This window comes from Pelophylax lessonae (assembly GCF_965119305.1).
Source record: "Pelophylax lessonae genome assembly, chromosome: 1".
In the NCBI taxonomy this organism is placed as follows: Eukaryota; Metazoa; Chordata; class Amphibia; order Anura; family Ranidae; genus Pelophylax; species Pelophylax lessonae.
In genome coordinates, this window is record NC_138768.1 from 266350811 (window position 1) to 266371227 (window position 20417).

At 50.1% G+C, this 20417-nt stretch overlaps 1 protein-coding gene across 2 annotated transcripts in view; it reads right to left on the bottom strand.

Moving 5' to 3' along the window:
- The window catches only part of PI4KA (phosphatidylinositol 4-kinase alpha), a 293423-nt gene that overhangs the window by 61307 nt on the left and 211699 nt on the right, over positions 1-20417 (bottom strand). For both annotated transcript variants that reach the window (XM_082244087.1, XM_082244086.1), the window contains 5 exons: positions 20038-20193; positions 19797-19876; positions 19226-19419; positions 17653-17743; positions 12276-12443 (listed from right to left, as the gene is read on the bottom strand). In XM_082244087.1, coding sequence (XP_082100213.1) covers positions 12276-12443; positions 17653-17743; positions 19226-19419; positions 19797-19876; positions 20038-20193 — 689 coding nt within the window. The remainder of the gene's footprint in view (positions 1-12275; positions 12444-17652; positions 17744-19225; positions 19420-19796; positions 19877-20037; positions 20194-20417) is intronic.

Below are 20417 nucleotides of genomic sequence, written 5' to 3' on the forward strand. Positions count from 1 at the left end.
TCCCAAAGCAGTGTAGACATGAGGGGTGGGAGATGCAACCGTAGAAAAAGGCAACGCAGTACCCACATCAGAGAAAGGAACCTTACCACAGTAAGAGAACCAACTGGGCAACAGGAAAAACATGCTCAACAGGAGCAACAACCCAGGAAAACAAGTAACCCAGGGGTAAAACACCCCAATAACCAAGGGCCCACAAAAAACAAGGGTCCCTAAGAGACTGCCGCACTGAGAACTTTACGGCCAAAGGAGGCATCAGCCGATGCCTTAACATCCACCTTATAGAATTTTGAGAAGGTGTGAACGGACGACCAAGTCGCCGCCTTACACACCTGGGCCACAGAAGCCTGATGACGGTAAGCCCAAGACGTACTCAAAGATCTGGTAGAGTGCGCCTTCACAGGGAAAGGAGGAACCTTCCCCTTCAAGGCATAGGCTTGCTCAATGATCTGTCTGATCCATTTGGCGATGGTCGCCGCCGACGCCGCCATGCCCTTCCGAGGTCCCTCAGGAAGGACAAAGAGGGAATCCGACTTGCGAAAGGATTTAGTGGATGACAGGTAAACCCTGATCGCCCGGACAACATCCAAGGAATGTAAGGCAACCTCCTTCGGATGCTTAGGCTTCGCGCAGAGCGAAGGCAAGACAATGTCTTCATTAAGGTGAAAATCCGAGATCCTTTTCGGAAGAAAGGATGGGTTAGGTCGCAGGACCACCTTATCCTTGTGAACCACCAGGTAGGGAGAGCTGCAGGACAAAGCCGCCAGCTCCGACACCCTGCGAGCCGAAGTGATCGCCACCAAAAAGGCAACCTTCTTGGACAACAGAGACAACGAGATCTCCCTGATCTTTTCAAAAGGAGCCTGTTGTAACACGGACAGAACCAAGTTCAAGTCCCATGGAGACAAAGGTTCCCTCCTAGGAGGGGCCAAATGTCGCACCCCCTGAACAAAGGTGCTAACCAATGAATTAGACGCCACAGGGCGTTGAAAGAGAACGGCCAGCGCAGAAATCTGACCCTTAATCGTGGCCAACGCCAAGCGCTGGTCCACTCCAGTTTGGAGGAAAGCCAACACTCTTGACAAGTATGAGCGAGGGGAATACCCCCTGGACTCACACCAGGCAAAATACGCTTTCCAAGTATGGTAGTAAATTTTACCCGAAGAGGCTTTCCTAGCCTTGATCAAAGTGGGAATGACCTCAGGGGAGAGACCCCTATCCTTCAGGACCTGGCTTTCAACAGCCAGGCCGTTAAAGCCAGCGACTGTAAAGCAGGATGGAATATCGGTCCTTGAGACAGAAGGTCTTCTCGAAGCGGCAGACGCCACGGAGCGTCGACTGCCAGATTTACGAGGTCTGCGTTCCAAGACCGGCGAGGGCAGTCCGGTGCCACCAGAATCACCGTGTGCGGTTCCGAGGCCAACCTGCGAAGGAGCCTGGACAGCAGCTGAATCGGCGGAAAGGCATACATCAAACGATACTGATGCCAGGGCGCCACTAACGCGTCTGAGGCGTCTGCCCGAGGATCGCGCGTCCTTGCCACGAACCTTTCCACCTTGTTGTTCAGACGAGACGCGAACAGGTCCACATCTGGGGAACCCCACTTCGCGCACAACATCTGGAAGACATCCGGGTGAAGGGACCATTCTCCCTGGTCCAGGGTCTGGCGACTCAGATAGTCCGCCTGCCAGTTCTCCACCCCCGGAATGTGGACTGCCGTTATCGCCGGGACGTGCGTCTCGGCCCAAGACAGAATGTCGGCTACTTCCCGAGCCGCTCGGGCACTCCTGGTGCCCCCTTGATGGTTGACGTAGGCCACCGCGGTGGCATTGTCCGTCTGAACCCGAACTGGACGGCCCCGAAGCCGGTCCGTCCATCGTAGAAGGCAAAGCTTTATCGCCCTCAATTCCAGAATGTTGATCGGAAGGGAGGACTCCTCCTCCGACCAGGTTCCCTGGGCGGACAAAACGCCCATAACACCACCCCAGCCCGACAGGCTGGCATCCGTGGTGATCACCGTCCACAATAACGGACGAAAAGACTTGCCCCCCGACACCGCCGGGGACTGGAGCCCCCCCAGAAGATCCCTTCTGGTGCAGTGGCTCAACGAGATCCGCAGATCCAGGGATTGCGGCCGCCCTTCCCACTCGGCAAGAATCTCCGCTTGGAGACCTCGCATGTGAAACTGGGCAAAAGGGATCGCCTCGAAGGCCGAGACCATCAACCCTAGACATCTCATGCACGTCCGGAGAGACGAGTGCCGGTTGTCCCTGAGGGACCTGACCTCGTCCTGAAGAGTCCGAAGCTTGTCTTCCGGCAGGAAAACCTTCGCTTGGAGAGAGTCCAGAATCATTCCCAAGTAGGGAAGACGAACCGAAGGACGCAGAGTCGACTTCGGAATGTTTATAGTCCAACCGAACTCCTGCAGAGTCCGCATCGTGGTGGACAGGTCGGTCACCAGGCTCTGACTGGCGTTCGACCGTATCAGGATATCGTCCAGATACCCCAAGACAGCAATGACCCGTGCTCGCAACGGGGCCAGAACCAGCGCCAGCACCTTGGTAAAAACCAGCGGAGCCGAAGCGAGACCGAAAGGCAACGCCACGAATTGGTAATGATCCTCCGCAATGGCGAATCGAAGGTACCTCTGGTGACCCTCGAAAATGGGGATGTGCAGGTACGCATCCTTCAGATCGATGGAGGCCATGAATTCCCCCGGACTCAGGGCAGCCACCACTGAGCGCAGGGATTCCATGCGGAACTTGCGAACCCGCACAAAGCGGTTCAGAGCTTTCAAGTCCAGAATCGGACGCACCTTGCCCTCCTTTCTGGGCAGAGTGAACAGATTGGAGTAAAACCCCCGAAGTCTGTCCCGATGAGGCACCGGAACCACCACCCCCTGGGCCCGCAGGTCCCGCACCGCCAGGTGCAGATCCTGCAAGCGCTCTGGAGACAGCTGAAGATTCGAGGGAAAAAATCTGCCCGCCGGCCGAGAGAGAAATTCGATCTTGTAACCAGATCGAACGATTTCCTGAACCCAACTGTCCCCGAATGCGGGTCAGCCAAGGTTGTAGGAAACCGCGCAGACGTCCCCCCACCCCAGAAACGGGTGAGGGCGCCCCTTCAGGCGGAAGTGGTGTGGGAAGTTGACCCAGACTGGCCGGACTTCTGCTTCCCTGCCCACGGCTTCTTCTGGGAGCCTTGGCCTTTGAAGGGCTTGCCCTTGGATTGTGACGAAAGGCACGAAAGGACCCCTGAGAGGGCCTAGACGAGGAATTCCGTTTACCACGGAAAGACTTATGCTTGTGAGACTGGGGCAGGAGAGTACTCTTGCCCCCCGTAACCCCTTTTATCAGAGTATCCAAAGCCTCGCCAAAAAGGCGAGAACCCGCGTAGGGAAAATCCGCCAGCGTCTTGCGAGAAGATTGGTCGACCGACCAATTCTTCTGCCAAATCAGACGACGGTTCAGTATCGCCACACTGGACAGGCGCGCAGCCAAGGGAGCTAAATTCAAGTCAGCTAAATTCAAGTCCGCATCGCACAGGTACATGACACCCTGATGGATCTGGTCCACCATAGCCAACGTGGCAGGCGAAGCTGAATCAGCCACCAAGGTGCGCCTGAGCATCTTAGTCCAATCTGCAACAGCCTGCGCCGCCATAATGGAAGCAAAAATAGGCTTCAGCATAGAACCAGCAACCATATAGGCATGACGGGCAAGAGACTCCATTCTCCTGTCCGTAGGGTCCCGGAAAACCGGGGTATCCTCAGAAGGCACCGCAGTAGCCTTGTTCAAAATGGCCACCGCGTGATCCACCTGAGGCGCCACACACCAACGCTCGTCGGTGGACGGCGCAAACGGATAAAGCAGTTTAAACTTATTTGGCACAGTAAAGGGCTTCTTTAAATTGCTCCACTGTTCATTAACCGTTTGGTGAAATTCAGCAGGACAGGGAAAAACCTGCGCTGATTTGTGAGTCCTCTGCGTTCCAAAGGAGGACACCCTAGCAGGAGGAGTAGGCTCATCCTCCAGGTGCAAGTTATCTTTTATGGAAGCAATCAGCTCATTCATGAGTGCAAGCTCTTCAGGCGAGCCAGGGGGAGAAACATCAACCCCCTCCACCTCTGCCTCCCCCTCGGACCCCAGAAGGTCCAAAGATGAGCGGGACCCCGAGAAGGGTACGCCAGCCACAGCAGCCACATCGCCCTCTGAATCAGAGGAAATGGACACCCTGGCCCTTTTTGCGGATCGTTCAGCCATCAGCATCTGCACCTGAGACACTAAGGAAGCCACTACAGCGGTCAGATCGGCCCCCTCGGGGGGTGCAGCAGCCCCCTGGTCCCCCATGCCCCAGCACAGAAAAGTAATAAAGGTACTGGCCCTTTAATGCCACGGCGAGCGCAGCCCACCGCACACTACTGTATGCACCGACCCCGCAGGGATAGAAAACACTGAGCAAGGAATGTCAGGACAAGAAGGTAAAAACCTGGAGAGAGCACAACAGGCTGCTGTCACCGATCGCTGTTCCCAGAGAAAGAGGAAGTGATGCAATGCTGGCTGACTGCTATAGCCTATGAAGGCTCCGGCAAAATGGCCGCTCGGCTGGGGGAGAAGGCTACAGGAAAATGGTGCCGACATGTGCTCAGACGAGCACCGCCCGCCAAAATGGCGGCGAATGGCGCCAAAACACGGCGCTGCACAGGGACAGGGCCGGTCACAGCATTCAGGCAAAGAAAATGACGGATCGCCGCAGCGACCACCGCACACACACGTCTGCACACAAAACTGCCCCCAGAGCACAATTCACAGCAGAGCAGGATGGCCCCCCCTCGCAGCCCACGGGCAGTGCAGCCACACAGGGATCTGACAGGGAGCCCGCAGTTACACAGACATGGGGGGTACTACACAGCCACAGACTGACACCCACACAGAAGGTCCCCACACAGAAGGTGCTTACCGTACCAGAAGGCGTGGGGAGCCGTCTCCAGCGGCAAACCGCTATCAAGGCAGACAGGGAGTGCCGCAGCCAGGACGCTGGTGAACTGCAGCCATAGACCGCAGTATGGCGTCCAGTGAGGTAGCCACCTCACAGGCAGCATCCCTGCAGCGAACAGGGATGGGTCGTTCAATGTGCCAGGGCAAACCTAAGCTGAACGCTCGATGGCAGGCTGGGGATCCATCTGGCTCTCAGCCCTGGGATCCAGGGCGGCCAGTCCGAGATCCAGCTCCGCATGACGATTCTTCATCCGAAGATCCCTAAAACTAAAGCTGACAAAATAACAGCTAGTAAAGAAAAGATACTTGACATAATACTTGAAATAAAATCAAAAAAAGGGTAGAAGGCTGAGACTGAGCCCCAGCACAGGAAAGCCAGCTACTCCTAAGCTAGGCAAGATAAAACTGAGTTGGGAATGCTGGTGCAGGGAGGTATTGACTGAGGGGACAGCCCTTAGGGGTGTGTCTATGCTAAAAGCTTTTGTATTAACAATTCTTGTTGCCTAGCTACTCCTACGGAGAAAAGGTCAATACCCATTGGTGAGGACTTGGAGGGGACGGCGACTGTCGGAGGACGTAAGAGAAAAAGAATCTGGCTACGCCAATGGGCAGTCCCAGGGGATATATACCCCTCTCTGCTATAGGTACTCCGTTTTGTTACAAGCAATGTCAGAAGAATTACAACTCCACAGAGGGGTGGGTGCTGTGTCCGTCAATGAATATCAAAAAAATTGATTTTACGTTAAGTCAAAAATCTCATTTTCGCTTTCGTTTATTGACGGACACAGCTCCTGATCTTCATAACCATTGAGCCGTCCCAAAGCAGTGTTAAACATGAGGGATGGGAACAGCAAAAAAATTTCCAAGGCTAAACAGTAGCCAACCAGGCAACAGTAGCTCAACCACAACAACTGGAGCCCACCTGAAATAAACAACAATACACCCTCTCAAAGAGGATCAAGTCCTCTAAACAGCAGCCCGCAAAACCTTGCGGCCAAAAGAAGCATCTGCAGATGCCAACACATCCACTTCATAGAACTTTGTGAAAGTGTGCACCGACGACCAGGTGGACGCCTTGCAAACTTGCGTCACTAACGCCTGAAGGCCCAGGAGGCACTAAGTGCCCGAGTAGATTGCGCCTTGAGAGGGAAAGGAGGAACCTGACGTCTGTCTGAACCATCTGAAAATAGTCGCAGAGGAAGTGGACAACCCCTTCCGAGGTCCATCCATAAGCACAAATAGTGAGTTCTGTGGCCAAGGGTCCTTGGAAGGAGACAGCCAAAGCGGAAACGTGGCCCTTGATGGTACTCAAGGCCAATTTCTGTTCAACCACCCGTTGAAGGAACGTCAAGATCCGAACCAGCGAGAAGGAGCGAGGATGAACCTCAAGAGACTCACACCACGCAATGTACATCTTCCACCTATGATGATGGATCTTCCTAGAAGTAGATTTCCTAGCTTTTAACAGCATTGGATTCACTGACCCAGACAAACCTCTATCCATCAGCACCTGGCGTTCAACAGCCAAGCCGTAAAAACAAGCGACTGTAAAGCAGGATGGAAGATTGGTCCTTGGGACAGCAGATCCTCCCTGAGAGGAATCTTCCAAGGAACGTCAGCGACCAGCCGCACCAGACCGGCGTACCAAGCCTAGCGAGGCCAGTCCAGAGCCACTAAGATGACTGAAATCCCTTCTGCTTTGATCCTGCGTAGAAGTCTTGGCAGAAGCTTGAGATGAGGGAAGGTGTAAATCAGACGATACTGACCCCACGGGGCCACCAGTGTGTCTGTGGCATCCGCCAGAGGATCCCGTGACCGAGCCACTAACCCCTGCACTTTTCTGTTGAGCCGAGATGCCAACAGATCTACCTTTGGGAATGCCCCATCGGAGACATAACTGATGAAACACGTCCAGACGAAGGAACCATTCCCCTTGGTCCAACGCCTGCCAACTGAGGTAACCCGCCTGCCAGTTTTCCAACTCAGGAATGTGTACGGCGGTGAAGGGTGGAACGAACCGTTCTGCCCACCTTAGAATGCCGGCTACCTCCAGAGCCGCCAGGACAGGTCTTGTGCCCCCCTGGTGATTGACATAAGCCACGGCCATGGCATTGTCCGATTGAATGCGCACTGGAAAGCCCTTAAGATGATCCATCTAATAGTTCAGGCACAGTCTGATCACTCGGAGTTCCAAGACATTAATCGGTAGTGCCTGGGCAGAATTTTTGCCAAGGGAGCCTCCCCAGCCGGACAGGCTGGCATCCATGGTGACCAGTGTCCATAACAAGGGGAAGAAGGATTTTCCCAGCCGAAGCGCCGGAGAATGAATATCAGGGACTTCTTCATGCCCCGACTCAGCCGGATCTGATTGTCCAGAGACTGTGTTTTCTTGTCCCATTTGGCCAGAATCTCCCTTTGCAGGGACATCAAATGGAACTGTCCAAACGGAACCGCCTCGAAGATAGACACCATCAGGCCCAGCATCAGCACCCGCATGTAAGTCCGGAGGGATGACTATCTGCTTGACAGCAGGAGGCGAATTGCAGTCTGCAATGTCTGGAGTCTGTCCAGAGGAAGGAGCACTCTGGCTAAGGCTGAGTCCAGAATTAGACCCAGATAGTCCAGCTTTGTGGACGGAACCAGAGCAGACTTCTGAAAATTCAGGATCCAGCCGAACTCCCTCGGAGTTCGAATGGTGATTTCCAGGTTTTCCACCAGAGCAGTAGGGGACTCTGCTCGCAAAAGGAGGTCGCCCAAGTAGCCGAGAAACTGTGATCCCCCCGTTGGCGTAACCATGCTAGCACTTTTGTGAAGACTCGAGGAGCAGAGGCGAGACCAGAGGGGAACGCCGCAAACTGATAATGCTCCTCTCCTACGGCAAAGTAGAGGAAGCACTGGTGACCGGCACATATTGGATTGTGAAGGTAAGCATCCCTGATGTAGACAGAGGCAAGAAATTCCCCCTAATGCAGGGATGCCATCAACGTTCGAATGGTGAGGTCCAGGATTGGACGCACCTTGTCTTCCTCCCTGGGAACTGTAAACAGGTTTGAGTAAAAACCCGGAAAACGTTGCGAAGTCGGAACCGGGACAATCACCCCCAGGTTTTTGTACTGCCCCAAACAAAACCTGTAAATGGTCTGGAGACCAGTGTTAATTTCGTTGACTAAAACTGACTAAAACGTTTTCGGCGACTAAATTAACACAATTTTAGTTGACTAAAATACGACTAAAACTAAAACAATTCAGATGACTAAAATACAACTAAAACTAAAATGGAATTTTAGTCAAAAGACTATAACTAAAACTAAATCGAAATTTGCTGCCAAAATTAACACTGGTGCATGCTCAAAGCTTAATACCATAAATAATAACATATTAGATTTTTCACTCCAGGACCAGCAGTAGTATATAATGAGTTTGGAAATTGTAGAGAAATGCTTAAATAATGCATTACAAATTACAATTGAACTACACCCATTCGATTATAGATGACTAAAATTAGTTTTAGTCGACTAAAATGTACTGGAGTTTTTAGTCGACTAAATACGACTAAAACTAAAACACTTGCAGAAGACTAAAATGGGACTAAAACTAAAATGCCATTTTAGTCCTAAGACTAAGACTAAATTGAAATTTGCTGCCAAAATTAACACTGCTGGAGACAGGTGCAAGTTGGAAGGAAAGAACCTTCCTGGGGGACAAAAGCGAAAATTGATCTTGTAGCCGGACCAAATTACTACGTATACCCACTTGTCTTGTACCAGGGAAGTCCACATGTCCAGAAAACAGCGAAGATGTCCCCCCACACCCGATACAGGGGAGGGCGTACCTTCATTCTGAAGGAGCCCTGTCTGTGGGTCTGGAGAAGCCCGCTCTCGGCTTGCCAGACCAGGTTCATTTGATTCCTCCAGAGGAGGTCCTGAAAGGCTCCGAGCCCTTGTCAGTCAACCCTGAGGGACGAAAAACTAGGGGTAATGCCTAGTAAATCGCTACGGGACCCCAAGGGGACGCTTTGTCATCCCCACTCTTTAGCGACAATTCTATCTAAATCGGCAGGGAAAGGAAACACCTTTGCCTCTCTGGATGGCTTGTGAGTGCCAAAGGGAACCTGCGCCTCCGTCGCAGCTTTAGCTGCGTCCTCCATCTTCAAGGTCTCATGCACAGATACAATCAGTGCTTCCACCAGCGCCTTTTTGTGCGCAGTTGCAGATGTGGAGGAATCTTGCTCACTATCTGAGGACTCTGAGTGACCGCGGTGGCCGATTTAGATTCAGGATCTGATGAGACAGATGAGGAAGGGGAAGGCGGAGGGGGGGGGGGGGGGTTGCTTTTTGCTAGGCCGCCGCCCGAAAGCCACCTCCACTGGGACACAAAGGACTCCAGGACCGCTGTTGGATGGTTGGGACCCGGAGGGCATCGCAACCTCAAAGAGGGGATCAAGTGGGGAAATGTGCTCCAAAAACTCCAAAACACTACAAAGGGACAACCCACACCACACTTGCAGCACCACCTGGTCACCAGGCAGAAGCAGCAAGGGATCTTCAGCAAAGAGGGAGAGAACCCTACTAGACTCACCACCCAGCAGAGACAGGCACCTTCAGCCACCAGGATAATCTGCACTCCACGTGCAGTGATCAGGAATTGAAACGATCCAGGAGTCAGCACCAGGGGTTGAGGAGAGGCTTCCACCACCGAAAACGCCGCCCACAGGCCTCCACTGTCATGGCTGCCGCTATTTTCAATGGCAAACTACTGCAAAATGGCCGCAAGACATAAACATTGCCGCCGTGTGTAGAAACACACAGGCTACAGCAAAATGGTGGCACCACGAGGCTCCCAGCGACCCAGGAGGGTTCCCAAGGCCACAAGGACAGGCCCAGACAGGACGGGGGGCCCTGGCACGAGCCCCCACGAGCTACAACTCCCCTTCGCACAACCTAACCTCTGGTCGCCAACAGCGCACCCCCTGGCCCCTATTGTCAGCATAGCGCACTGCCCCCACCCCAGGAGGTGGACCAGACTACACAAACAGCCCAAGCATCAGTGGAGGAGGGGGGGGGGACAGATGAAAAGGGGGGTGCCAGACAGGAAGGAGGTGAAACCGGGGGTCTGACCTTCTCAAGAAGGGCCCACGTCCATACGAAAACCCTCCAGGGGGAGAGGGGTGACCAGCTACTCACCATACCAGGAACCAGGCGGGCACTGCTCCAGATAGAACCCCTCGCCATCTAAATGGGGGGCTATCAGCCAGGAGGAAAACTGCGACTCGGACCGAGACCTGGTCTTATGCGACCTCGCAAGGCGTTTAAGTCGCAGGCCAGTCCCCGTCCAGTGGGGCTATGTCATAACTGATCACATGTGCAGCACCATGGCAGTTGCAGTTTAAAAATAAGCAACTTCCTTGGCTATAAGGGATAGGAGGGTTTAATTCTCCTTTAAGGCTGTCAGCAGATCGGCCTCTACAAACTCGGCAATGCCTAAAAATGGAGAGCAACAGACCATGTGCAGAACAGGGTGAAACACTGTATTACTGGATTTTAAACAGCGTAGACACTTATTTTTAATGTTTAACATACAGTGCATCTGGAAAGTATTCACAGCACTTCACTTTTTCCACATTTTGTTATGCTACAGCCTTATTCCAAAATGATTACATTCATTTTTTTCCTAAAAATTCTTCAAACAATACCCCATATTGACAAAGTGAAACAAGTTGGTTTGAAATCTTTGAAAATGTATTAAAAATAAAAAAAATGAAAAAAATCACATGTACATAAGTATTCACAGCCTTTGCCATGACACTCAAAATTGAGCTGAGGTTCAGCCTGTTTTTACTGATCATCCTGAAGATGTTTCTACAACTTGACTGGAGTCCACCTGAGGTAAATTCAGTAGATTGGACATGATTTGAAAAGGCACCCACCTATCTATATAAGGTCACACAGTTAACAGTGCACGTCAGAGCACAAACCAAGCCATGAAGTCCAAGGAAATGTCTGTAGACCTCCGAGACAGCAATGTATCGAGGCACAGATCTGGGGAAGGGTACATAAACATTTCTGCAGCATTGAAGGCCTCAATGAGCAAGGTGGCCCTCATCATCTGCAAATGGAGGAAGTTTGGAACCAACCAGCCAAACTGAGCGATCAGGGGAGAAGGGCCTTAGTCAGGGAGGTGTCAAAGAACCCGATGGTCACTCTGACTGAGCTCCAGCATTTCTCTGTGGAGGGAGGAGAACCTTCTAGAAGAACAATCCATCTCTGCAGCACTCAGACCTGTATGGTAGAGTGGCCAGAGGCAAGCCACTTCTAAGCAAAAGGCACGACAGCCCACCTGGTGTTAGCCAAAAGGCACCTCAAGGACTCTCAGACCATGAGAAACAAAATTCTCTGATCTGATGAAACAAAGATTGATCTCTTCGGCCTGATTGGCAAGCATCATGTCTGGAGGAAACCAGGCACCGCTCATCACCTAATTAATACCATCCATACAGTAAAGCATGGTAGTGGCAGCATCATGCTGTGGTGATGTTTTTCAGTGGCAGGAATTAGCAGAAAAGTCAGGATTGAGGAAAAAATTAATGCAGCAATGTACAGAGACATCCTTGATGAAAATCTGCTCCAGACCGCTCTTGACCTCAGACTGGGTTCATCTTCCAACAGGACAGCGACCCTAAGCACACAACCAAGAGAACAAAGGAGTAGCTATGGGACAACTATATGAATGTCCTTAAGTGGCCCAGCCAGAATCCAGACTTGAACCCGATTAAACATCTCTGGAGAGATCTGAAAATGGCTGTGCACCGACACTCCCCATCCAACCTGATGGAGCTTGAGAGGTCCTACAAAGAAGAATGGGAGAAACTGCCATGTAGCATCATACTCAAAAAGACTTCAGGGCTGTAATTGGTGCCAAAGGTGCTTCAACATAGTATTGAGCAAGGGCTATGAATACTTATGTACATGTAATTTTTTTTTGTTTTTTTATTTTAAATAAATTTGCAAACTTCTTTCACATTGTCAATATGGGGTATTGTTTGTAGAATTTTGGAGAAAATATTGAATTCAATACATTTAAAGGCTGTAACATAACAAAATGTGGAAAAAGTGAAGTGCTGTGAATACTTTCCAGATGTACTGTAGCTATACCTGCAAAAGGGGCCAGCCTGAAGTGATCTAGTAGGACTTCATTTTCTGACTTTAAGAAAATATTTGCACTTTGCAACTGTACTGAGCCTTAAAACAAAGTAAAAAAAAAAAAAGTGTACAAATACAATACCGGAGGGAATGATCGTAGAACTTTGACTCCATACTGTGCAGTTAGTGGATGTGGAGGATACATGCTAGAGAAGTAAGAAAGTCCGGTGGGTGGATCAGTTGGTGCCCAGCACAGAATGTGGCTGAGTTCAGGGGCATCGGCATCGATCGTATGCCAAGTTACCAAATACTGCAAGAGAAAAAGAATGATAATTTGCTGTAAAACCATTAAATTAAATTCATTATTAAGAATGTTTATAAAAATGGATTTTTGTAAAATCTTACCGTAAAATCCTTTTCTCTTAAGCTCATTGACAGACGCAGTCTTCTTGATTAATATCAAATAGGGTTATGCTGCCCTCTACAGGAGTAGGACTAGGCAGAAAGGAAAACGTTCTGGCCACACCTTAGGGGCAGTCCCAGAGGGTATATCCTCTCTCTCTCTCTCTCTCTGCTCCAGGAAGTCAGTTATGTCACAAAGCAGTGTTAGAGAATTTAACCCAACCCAACTTAAAAACAGAGGGCCGGTACTGCGTCTGTCAATGAGCTTAAGAGAAAAGGATTTTACGGTAAGATTTTACAAAAATCCATTTTTCTCTGTCGCTCATTGACAGACGCAGTCTTCTTGATTAATATCAAATAGGGACGTCCCAAAGCAGTGCCACAAATGAGGGGTGGGATAACAGAAATCAAATTTTAAATCCAGAAGGCCCAACCGGTGCCGACTAAAAGTCTTAAAGGCTCATCAAACCAAAGGATGAGACTCAACTGAAAATCCAACTGAAAAAAAACCTTGAGGTAGACCAACGGTCTCCTCAAATTGCGGCCTGCAAAACCTTGCGGCCAAAAGAGGCATCCGACGATGCCATCACATCAACTTTATAAAATTTTGTAAAGGTATGAACCGACGACCAGGTAGCCGCCTTGCAAACCTGGACCACTGACGCCTGATGGCGGAAGGCCTAGGAAGCACTAGGCGCCCGTGTGGAGTGCGCCTTAACAGGGAACGGTGGGTTCCGACCCTTAATAGAATAAGCCTGTACCACCGTCTGTCTGATCCATTTGGAGATAGTTGCGGCAGATGCAGGCAACCCCTTTTTGGGGCCATCCATGATCACAAAAAGTGAATCCGTTTCACGAAACGAGTCCGTAGTTTTCCCTGATTGCCCGAACCACATCCAAGGAATGTAACGCAAACTCCCGAGGATGACTGGGCTTAGGACATAGGGAAGGCAATACAATGTCCTCATTCAGATGAAACTCTGAAACCACTTTAGGAAGAAAGGATGGATTCGGACGAAGAACCACCTTATCCCTATGAACCACCAGATATGGGGAACGACAAGATAATGCGACCAGTTCTGACACCCTGCGTGCAGAAGTGATAGCCACCAAGAAGGCCACCTTCTGGGATAACGTAAGCAAGGGAATCTCCCTAATATCTTCAAAGGGAGGTTTCTGAAGAACCGACAACACTAAATTAAGATCCCAGGGTGGTAAGGGTGCGCGCACTGGTGGAGCCAGGTGTCGCACCCCCTGGATGAAATTCCTCACCAAGGAATGAGTGGCCAAAGGTTTCTGAAAGAAGATTGCTAATGCTGAAACCTGACCCTTGATAGTGCTCAAGGACAATTTCTGCTCAACTCCCTGTTGCAGAAAGGCCAAGATTCGGGTCACCGAATAGGTACGTGGGGGAAATCCAAGAGATTCACACCACGCAATATAAGACCTCCATGTGCGATAATAGACTTTGCTGGAAGTCGCTTTCCTTGCTTTAATTAGAGTAGGAATAACTGAAGCTGACAAGCCCTTGTCCTTCAGTACCTGAGTCTCAATGGCCAGGCCATTGAAGCAAGCTATTGTAAAGCAAGATGGAAGATCCGTCCGTGAGACAGCAGATCCTCCTTGAGAAGAAGTCTCCAAGGAGCGTCCGCGACTAGCCTCACCAAGTCGACGTCCCAGGCTCGACGAGGTCCGTCCGGAGTCACCAGGATAACTGGAATTCCCTCCACCTCTATTCTGCGAGGAAGTTCCCGCAGAAACTTGAGAGGATGGAAAGCATACCGTAGCTGATACTGCCCCAACAGGGCGATCAGCGAGCCTTTTGCATCCACTAGAGGATCGCGGGCGCGGGCTACAAACCTCCGCACCTTCCTGTTGAGCCGAGATGCCAACAGATCCACCTCCAGGGTGCCCCAATGAAGGCACAGCTGGTGAAATACCCCTGGATGAAGGGACCCTACCCCTTAATCCAGAGTCTGATGGATGAGATAATCTGCCTGCCAATCCTCTAGGTGATTGACCTAAGCCACAGCCGTGGCATTGTCCAACTGGATCCGAACCGGGCTGCCCTGGAGCTGCTCGGTCCAGTAAATCAGACACAGTCTGATCATTCTCAGTTCCCACACATTTATCGGAAACCTGGATACTATCGGAAGGAGTGACTTCCCCTGGGTGAGCATTGGAGACCGAAGCCACCAGACCAGAGACTCCCTGGTCCGCTCGCTCAACCGGATCCGATTGTCCAGGGAATCGGGATCCCGATTCCCTTAGAAAAGAATCTCCCTTAGAAGAATTCTCCTGGAGGGAACTGGAACTGATCTTTAAAAAAAGTGAAGAAAACGTTCTGCTCAAGGAACGGGAACTACCGCTCCCTGTAGCATACAAATGTTGGAAGGGAAGAATCGCACAGGTAGAAGGGATCGAAACTCGATCTTGAATCCCGACCTTACGACCTCCTGAACTCCTTTGTCCGGGATTCAGGAAAGTCATGGATCTGGAAACCGGTGAAGACGTCCCCCCACCCCAGAGATGGGTGGGGGCGTACCTTCAGGCTGTATTTGTTTTATCTTCAGGTTTGGCTGAGCCGGACTTTTGTTTCCCCGACCAGCGTCCTTTAAAACCCCCTGAAGGAGCTTTGCCCTTCTCGCTCGCCCCAGCGGAGCGAACAAACCTTTTATGAGCGGAAAAGGAAGGTCCTCGTCTGTTACGAGGTCCTTTACCCTTAGCAGTCTGTGGCAAAAAAGCGCTTTTACCCCCAGTGAGATCCTTTATAATCTCATCTAGGGTGGCCCCAAACAGGCGATCCCCCTGAAAAGGGAGATTAGCCAAGGCTTTCTTGGAACCTTGATCCGCCGACCAGCACTTTAACCACAACACGCGTCTGAGGACTACTGCTGACATCGACGCATGCCCTAACAAGGGAGTTGCGTCCAAAGCGGCGTTACAGGTGAACTGTAGTCCCTGTATGATCTGCTCCATCAAATCGGATGCTGCCGGGGGGATACCTCTCCCCTTTAAGTCACGGCGTAACAACTTGGCCCATTCTGTCAATGTTTGTGAAACTAAACCAATGGCCACCACTGGCCTAAAGGCTGATCCTATCAGGGAAAAAACAGAGCGGGATTCGGCTTCCACCTTCCGATCCACCGGATCCTTAAAGGACGGAGCGTCCTCCAACGGGATAACAGTGGCTTTATTTAATCTGGAAATCGGTGGGTCCACCACTGGTGGTACCGTCCATTTTTTAATGAGGGATTCCTCGAACGGATAGCGCCTAGCAATGCGTTTGGAAATAGCAAGAGTGCGTTTGGGATGATCCCATTCCTCCTTAATCTTATTACCAAAGCATTTGGGTAAGGGAAAAACCTTCACCATCTTGGTAGGCTTACTAGTACCAAAGGGAATTTCCGTCTCGGTTACCTCTGCCGGTGTAACCTCCAATCTTAAGGTTTCCTGGACAGCCACAACTAGTGCGTCCACCAACACTTCTTCTTGCGCTATGGCGGAGGCAGAAACGTCCTCCTCACTGTATGAGGAGACATTACCTGAGACCACAGCCCCAGAGGAGGGACCTGCAGCTGCAGTGACCAGCTCAGAATCCGAATCTGAAGTATCAGATGAAATAGGGGTAGGCGGGGGTCGCTTTCTTGACCCCCGTCCCTGACAGGCCACCTCCACCCGGGATACCAAAGACTCCAAAACTGTAGATAATGCATCAATTACAAGTGGGGTACTGGAGGGCCCTGCGGCCACCTCAAGGGGATCAGGTGGGGATACATGTGTGGCAGGGTCCATGATTATACAAGACACTTGCCAGCAAACAAAAAAATAATTGCAAAGAAAAAACTTTTTTTTTTTTTTTTTTTCGTTGTAATCCCCCAGCGCAACAGCGCCCCTCAGTGTACCTGTTCCGGACCCCACAGAGAGAGAGAGAGAGACCCCAAGGCTCACCACCTGATGCACAGAAGTTTTATCCACCTGCTCTCAGCGCTGTCTTGTTACAGACAGGAAGTCTTTTAGCACTTTTCCCGGGTAAAGGAGGCGGCTCCGCCCCTTTACACGCCTCTCGGCGCTGCCATGCACCTCCTCGAGGTAGCTGGGTGTTTTCAAAATGGCCGCCCCCATGCAGGAGACACGAGGCTACGCCAAAATGGCGGCCTGCGGAGGATGGTATCGGCCTGCGCGGCCTGCGGGAGGTGTGGGAGGATGGCGACCTGCGGACGGATGGCGGCCTGCGGATGGCGGTAATCTAGGCCCAGGCATCGGCCTGTATTGCAGCCTTATGATCAGGTAGGATCTATGCCCCATACATGGCCATCATTCACAGTAATGCCAGCCACTGACTTCAGTCATGGTCCTTAAACAGTGCACCCTCATACAGTGACCTTAGATAGTCAGCTCCCAAACCAAGCCTCCTGGTTTCTTATGCACAAAATCACAATCAAATGGGGGATTTGTAACACCTGTTATAGGATAGTGACCATCCCAGGGAGGGGCCCGCGTCCACCAACACACCCGTAGGGAGAGAGGGGGAACATTTTACTCAACATACCGGAACCAGGCGGGCGCCAACTCCTGACAGAACCCCTCTCGACCAATACGGACGCCGTGACTCAGTTACCAACTGGTCGTTGGCGTCCAGGCGAGACATTTAACTCGCAGGGTCAGTCCCTGTCCAGTGGGACTATGTCGCGGCCGACCCAGCGCAGAGCTAGGGCCTGCACGCGCTCGCAGGCTGACTGGGGTGACCAATGGATCTCAGCATCCAGCCCGTCGCCCAGTTTCAGCATACTTGCTTGAAGATCTCACAGGAACAACTGGAGAAAAAAGCTGCCTAAAAAAGTTTCTAAAAAATCTTGCCAGGACCAAAGATCCCAGCAAGGAACTTAAGTCCTTACTCCTAACTAGACAGAAAAAAACTGAATTCCTGGAGCAGAGAGAGAGAGAATATACCCTCTGGGACTGCCCCTAAGGTGTGGCCAGAACGTTTTCCTTTCTGCCTAGTCCTACTCCTGTAGAGGGCAGCATAACCCTATTTGATATTAATCAAGAAGACTGCGTCTGTCAATGAGCGACAGAGAAAACACGATTTCATAATAGAACACCAAAACACTTACTTTTATAGCCTCAGGGATGTCATTGACCGCACCTGGATCCAGTCTCACTAGGCGAGTCACTTCTCCTCCAATGGCTTCAGTGTTTTTAAATCTGCAAATAGGTTTTTGGAGTGGTAATGTCACTAACAAGGAAATATATAAACCATCACTTGTAGGTTATAAACAATTACATTCCTTGGTAATTAATTCTAAGAGAGGGATCATTCTTTGGACAGTCTAGGCAGCAAACCGGGGTCTATAGCTAGTATATCTCATCAAATTTGTTTATTGAATATAGCTAGTATATCTAAGGCAAACATATTTTATTTGACAGACTACAGAATAAGTAAGACCATGCTCAGTTTTTTGTTGTCACTTGATCCTTTATAGGGGATATTTCACTGAAATGTCTTGGGCTTTAGACACAATGGACAGTGGAAGGATATCACTTCAAAGTAAGGGAAAGAAACAGTGGTTACCAGAGCAAAAGTCCCTATTGGACTTTCTACTCTTGGTTTTGTGGCAACTGGAAAAATTAGATTTCCCATCACTTTCAGTCTCAGACAAACAGGCTGAATCTCCCCATTTCACGTCACAGTTTCCCCTACCCCTTCACATCATCCAACAGCGGTGTCCTCTGCCCTCTTTACATCACTCACCCCCCCCCCCCTCCACGGCAGTGTCCTCTGCCTCCTTTCAGATTACCCCCCCCCACAGTGGTGTCCTCTGTCTCTTTTCCCACCCCCCCTCCCACAGCACCCCCTCTGCCCCCTTTCACAGCTCCCACACCCGCCCTCCATCCAGAGCTGTCCTGGCTCCCACTCTGCTGTGAGAAGGACAGCGGGGGATGCTGGGGGAAAGAAGTGGCTCCTAGATAGTAGGACCATGGTGGTCTGGGGTGGGACAGTAACTCGGTCCAGATCCGGGGCAGCGGTCCACCATTTAGTGATGCCTGTTGCATACATTTCATCAAGGTTTCCCACCCACACATGGTGAAAGGGTCTGGGGTGTCTGTCTGCTTTAGAGAAAAAAAACTTTGTTTTCTCAGATCTTAAAAAATTCTAGTCTGTGTCCTGGAGCCTACAAGCTCTGTAGTACTTTGGGTGTGATAAAGCATCCCTGTCTCAGGTCCACATCTTACCAGTTAGTCAGACCTCATTAGTCAACTGACTACAGGCCTTTTTATATCTGAGCTAACTGATACTAAAGGCTCGCTTTCTTTCACTTTTTCTGCTGTGGGAGCCTGCTGCTGGGTGGAAAAGCTGACTGCTGACAGAATACTAAAAGGTACCAGAGTTGCCTGTTTATTTTTGGGAAACCATTACTGGACACTCTGTTAGTCAGGAATGGACTTGAGTCTAGTTAATGGCTCTGACGAGCAGTTTTTCGGTTTTAATTGATGCTATGGTCTTGCTGTACAAAGCACTGCACTGATGCTATTTTTGTTGTAAAGAAGTGAAGGACAGACCCTACTTGGACTAATCCTGGGTGTCCCTGTCTCGTGCATGGTTTACTGCTGCCATTACCATCTGAGCCCCCCCCCCCCTCACACTAGGTAAATTTACACCTGTACAGTCAAATAAGTTATATTCACCTTGCTGGTAACTGGACTGCCAAGTGAGGGGAAATGCTCCAGGCTAAGTTTACATTGTCTTTCCATTGCTTCTCACTCAGGCTGATGTACTTTGATCTCCAGTTTGCCACACTGTTTTCTCCTGTCTGATCAAGCTCTAACTCGGGAGAAGAGAGAGGGTTGTACCAGGTGGTTAGACGGTCAATCTCTGTAGCCTAGAAAAGAACAAACAAGAAACCGTTTAGAACAGCTATTACAACATTTCGAGTAAATGTTAGGCCACATAAGAGATTGAGTTTGGAAAAAACAAGAGATAATTGTAGATTGCTCAATGCTTCAAGGGTTTGTGATTAGTGTAGATCCCTGTGACCCTTGTAGCACGTAATGTTTGCTTTGTTACAAATTCAACAATTAGTCGCAGGGAAAAAGCATTAATTCCAATCAAAATCTCTAACATAGTAAAGGCCTAAAGGAAGGCATGTGGTGGACCCTTGCTGAGATACTAATCACATAATGAGATGCATAGACATTCACCAGAAACACATACACACATATAGATTTTATATGGTCAAAATACACAAAAGTCACATACCAACAGAGATAAGAGAAGAGTCCTCCTTTTCATGTAATATTTGTGAAGTTGTGTCCCCCTGTTTGTTTTCTTTGTCAGCCCTGTGAAGAGTAGAGTCTTACCTTACAATCTGAGGTATAAATGCACTGACTAACAGAAGGTTTATTCTGTTTGCAAAGCATGGCACAGTGTCACAGTGATATATATATATACACACACACACACACACATTAAAAAGTTGCAATGGGCAGGGTTCACAAACCTGACTTTTTAGAGATGGTAGACATGCCACTGGATAATGGGTATGTGTTGATCCATCCTTGTGTGGTCTGCTGTCGAGAACCCACTGTTACATCTAAATTGCTGCGAGTGACATCCACAATCACAGACAAGCTATGTACTGAAGGATCTTGATTATCTATAGAAGAAAAAAAATGTTATGCATTAACCACTTAAAGTTAAGGAAGTACAATATTTTCTAGAGACAAAGCTAACAGGTAACAGGGGGGGAAGTGGGAGTAGAGGGAGGGAAAAGAAAAGAAGATAAAAAAAAAAATAAAAAGCAGAACTTAAGTCTACATCAGCTGGCGAAAATGGACACAGAGGCCACGATTCTGAAGGCCAAAACAAGCCAGACACCCT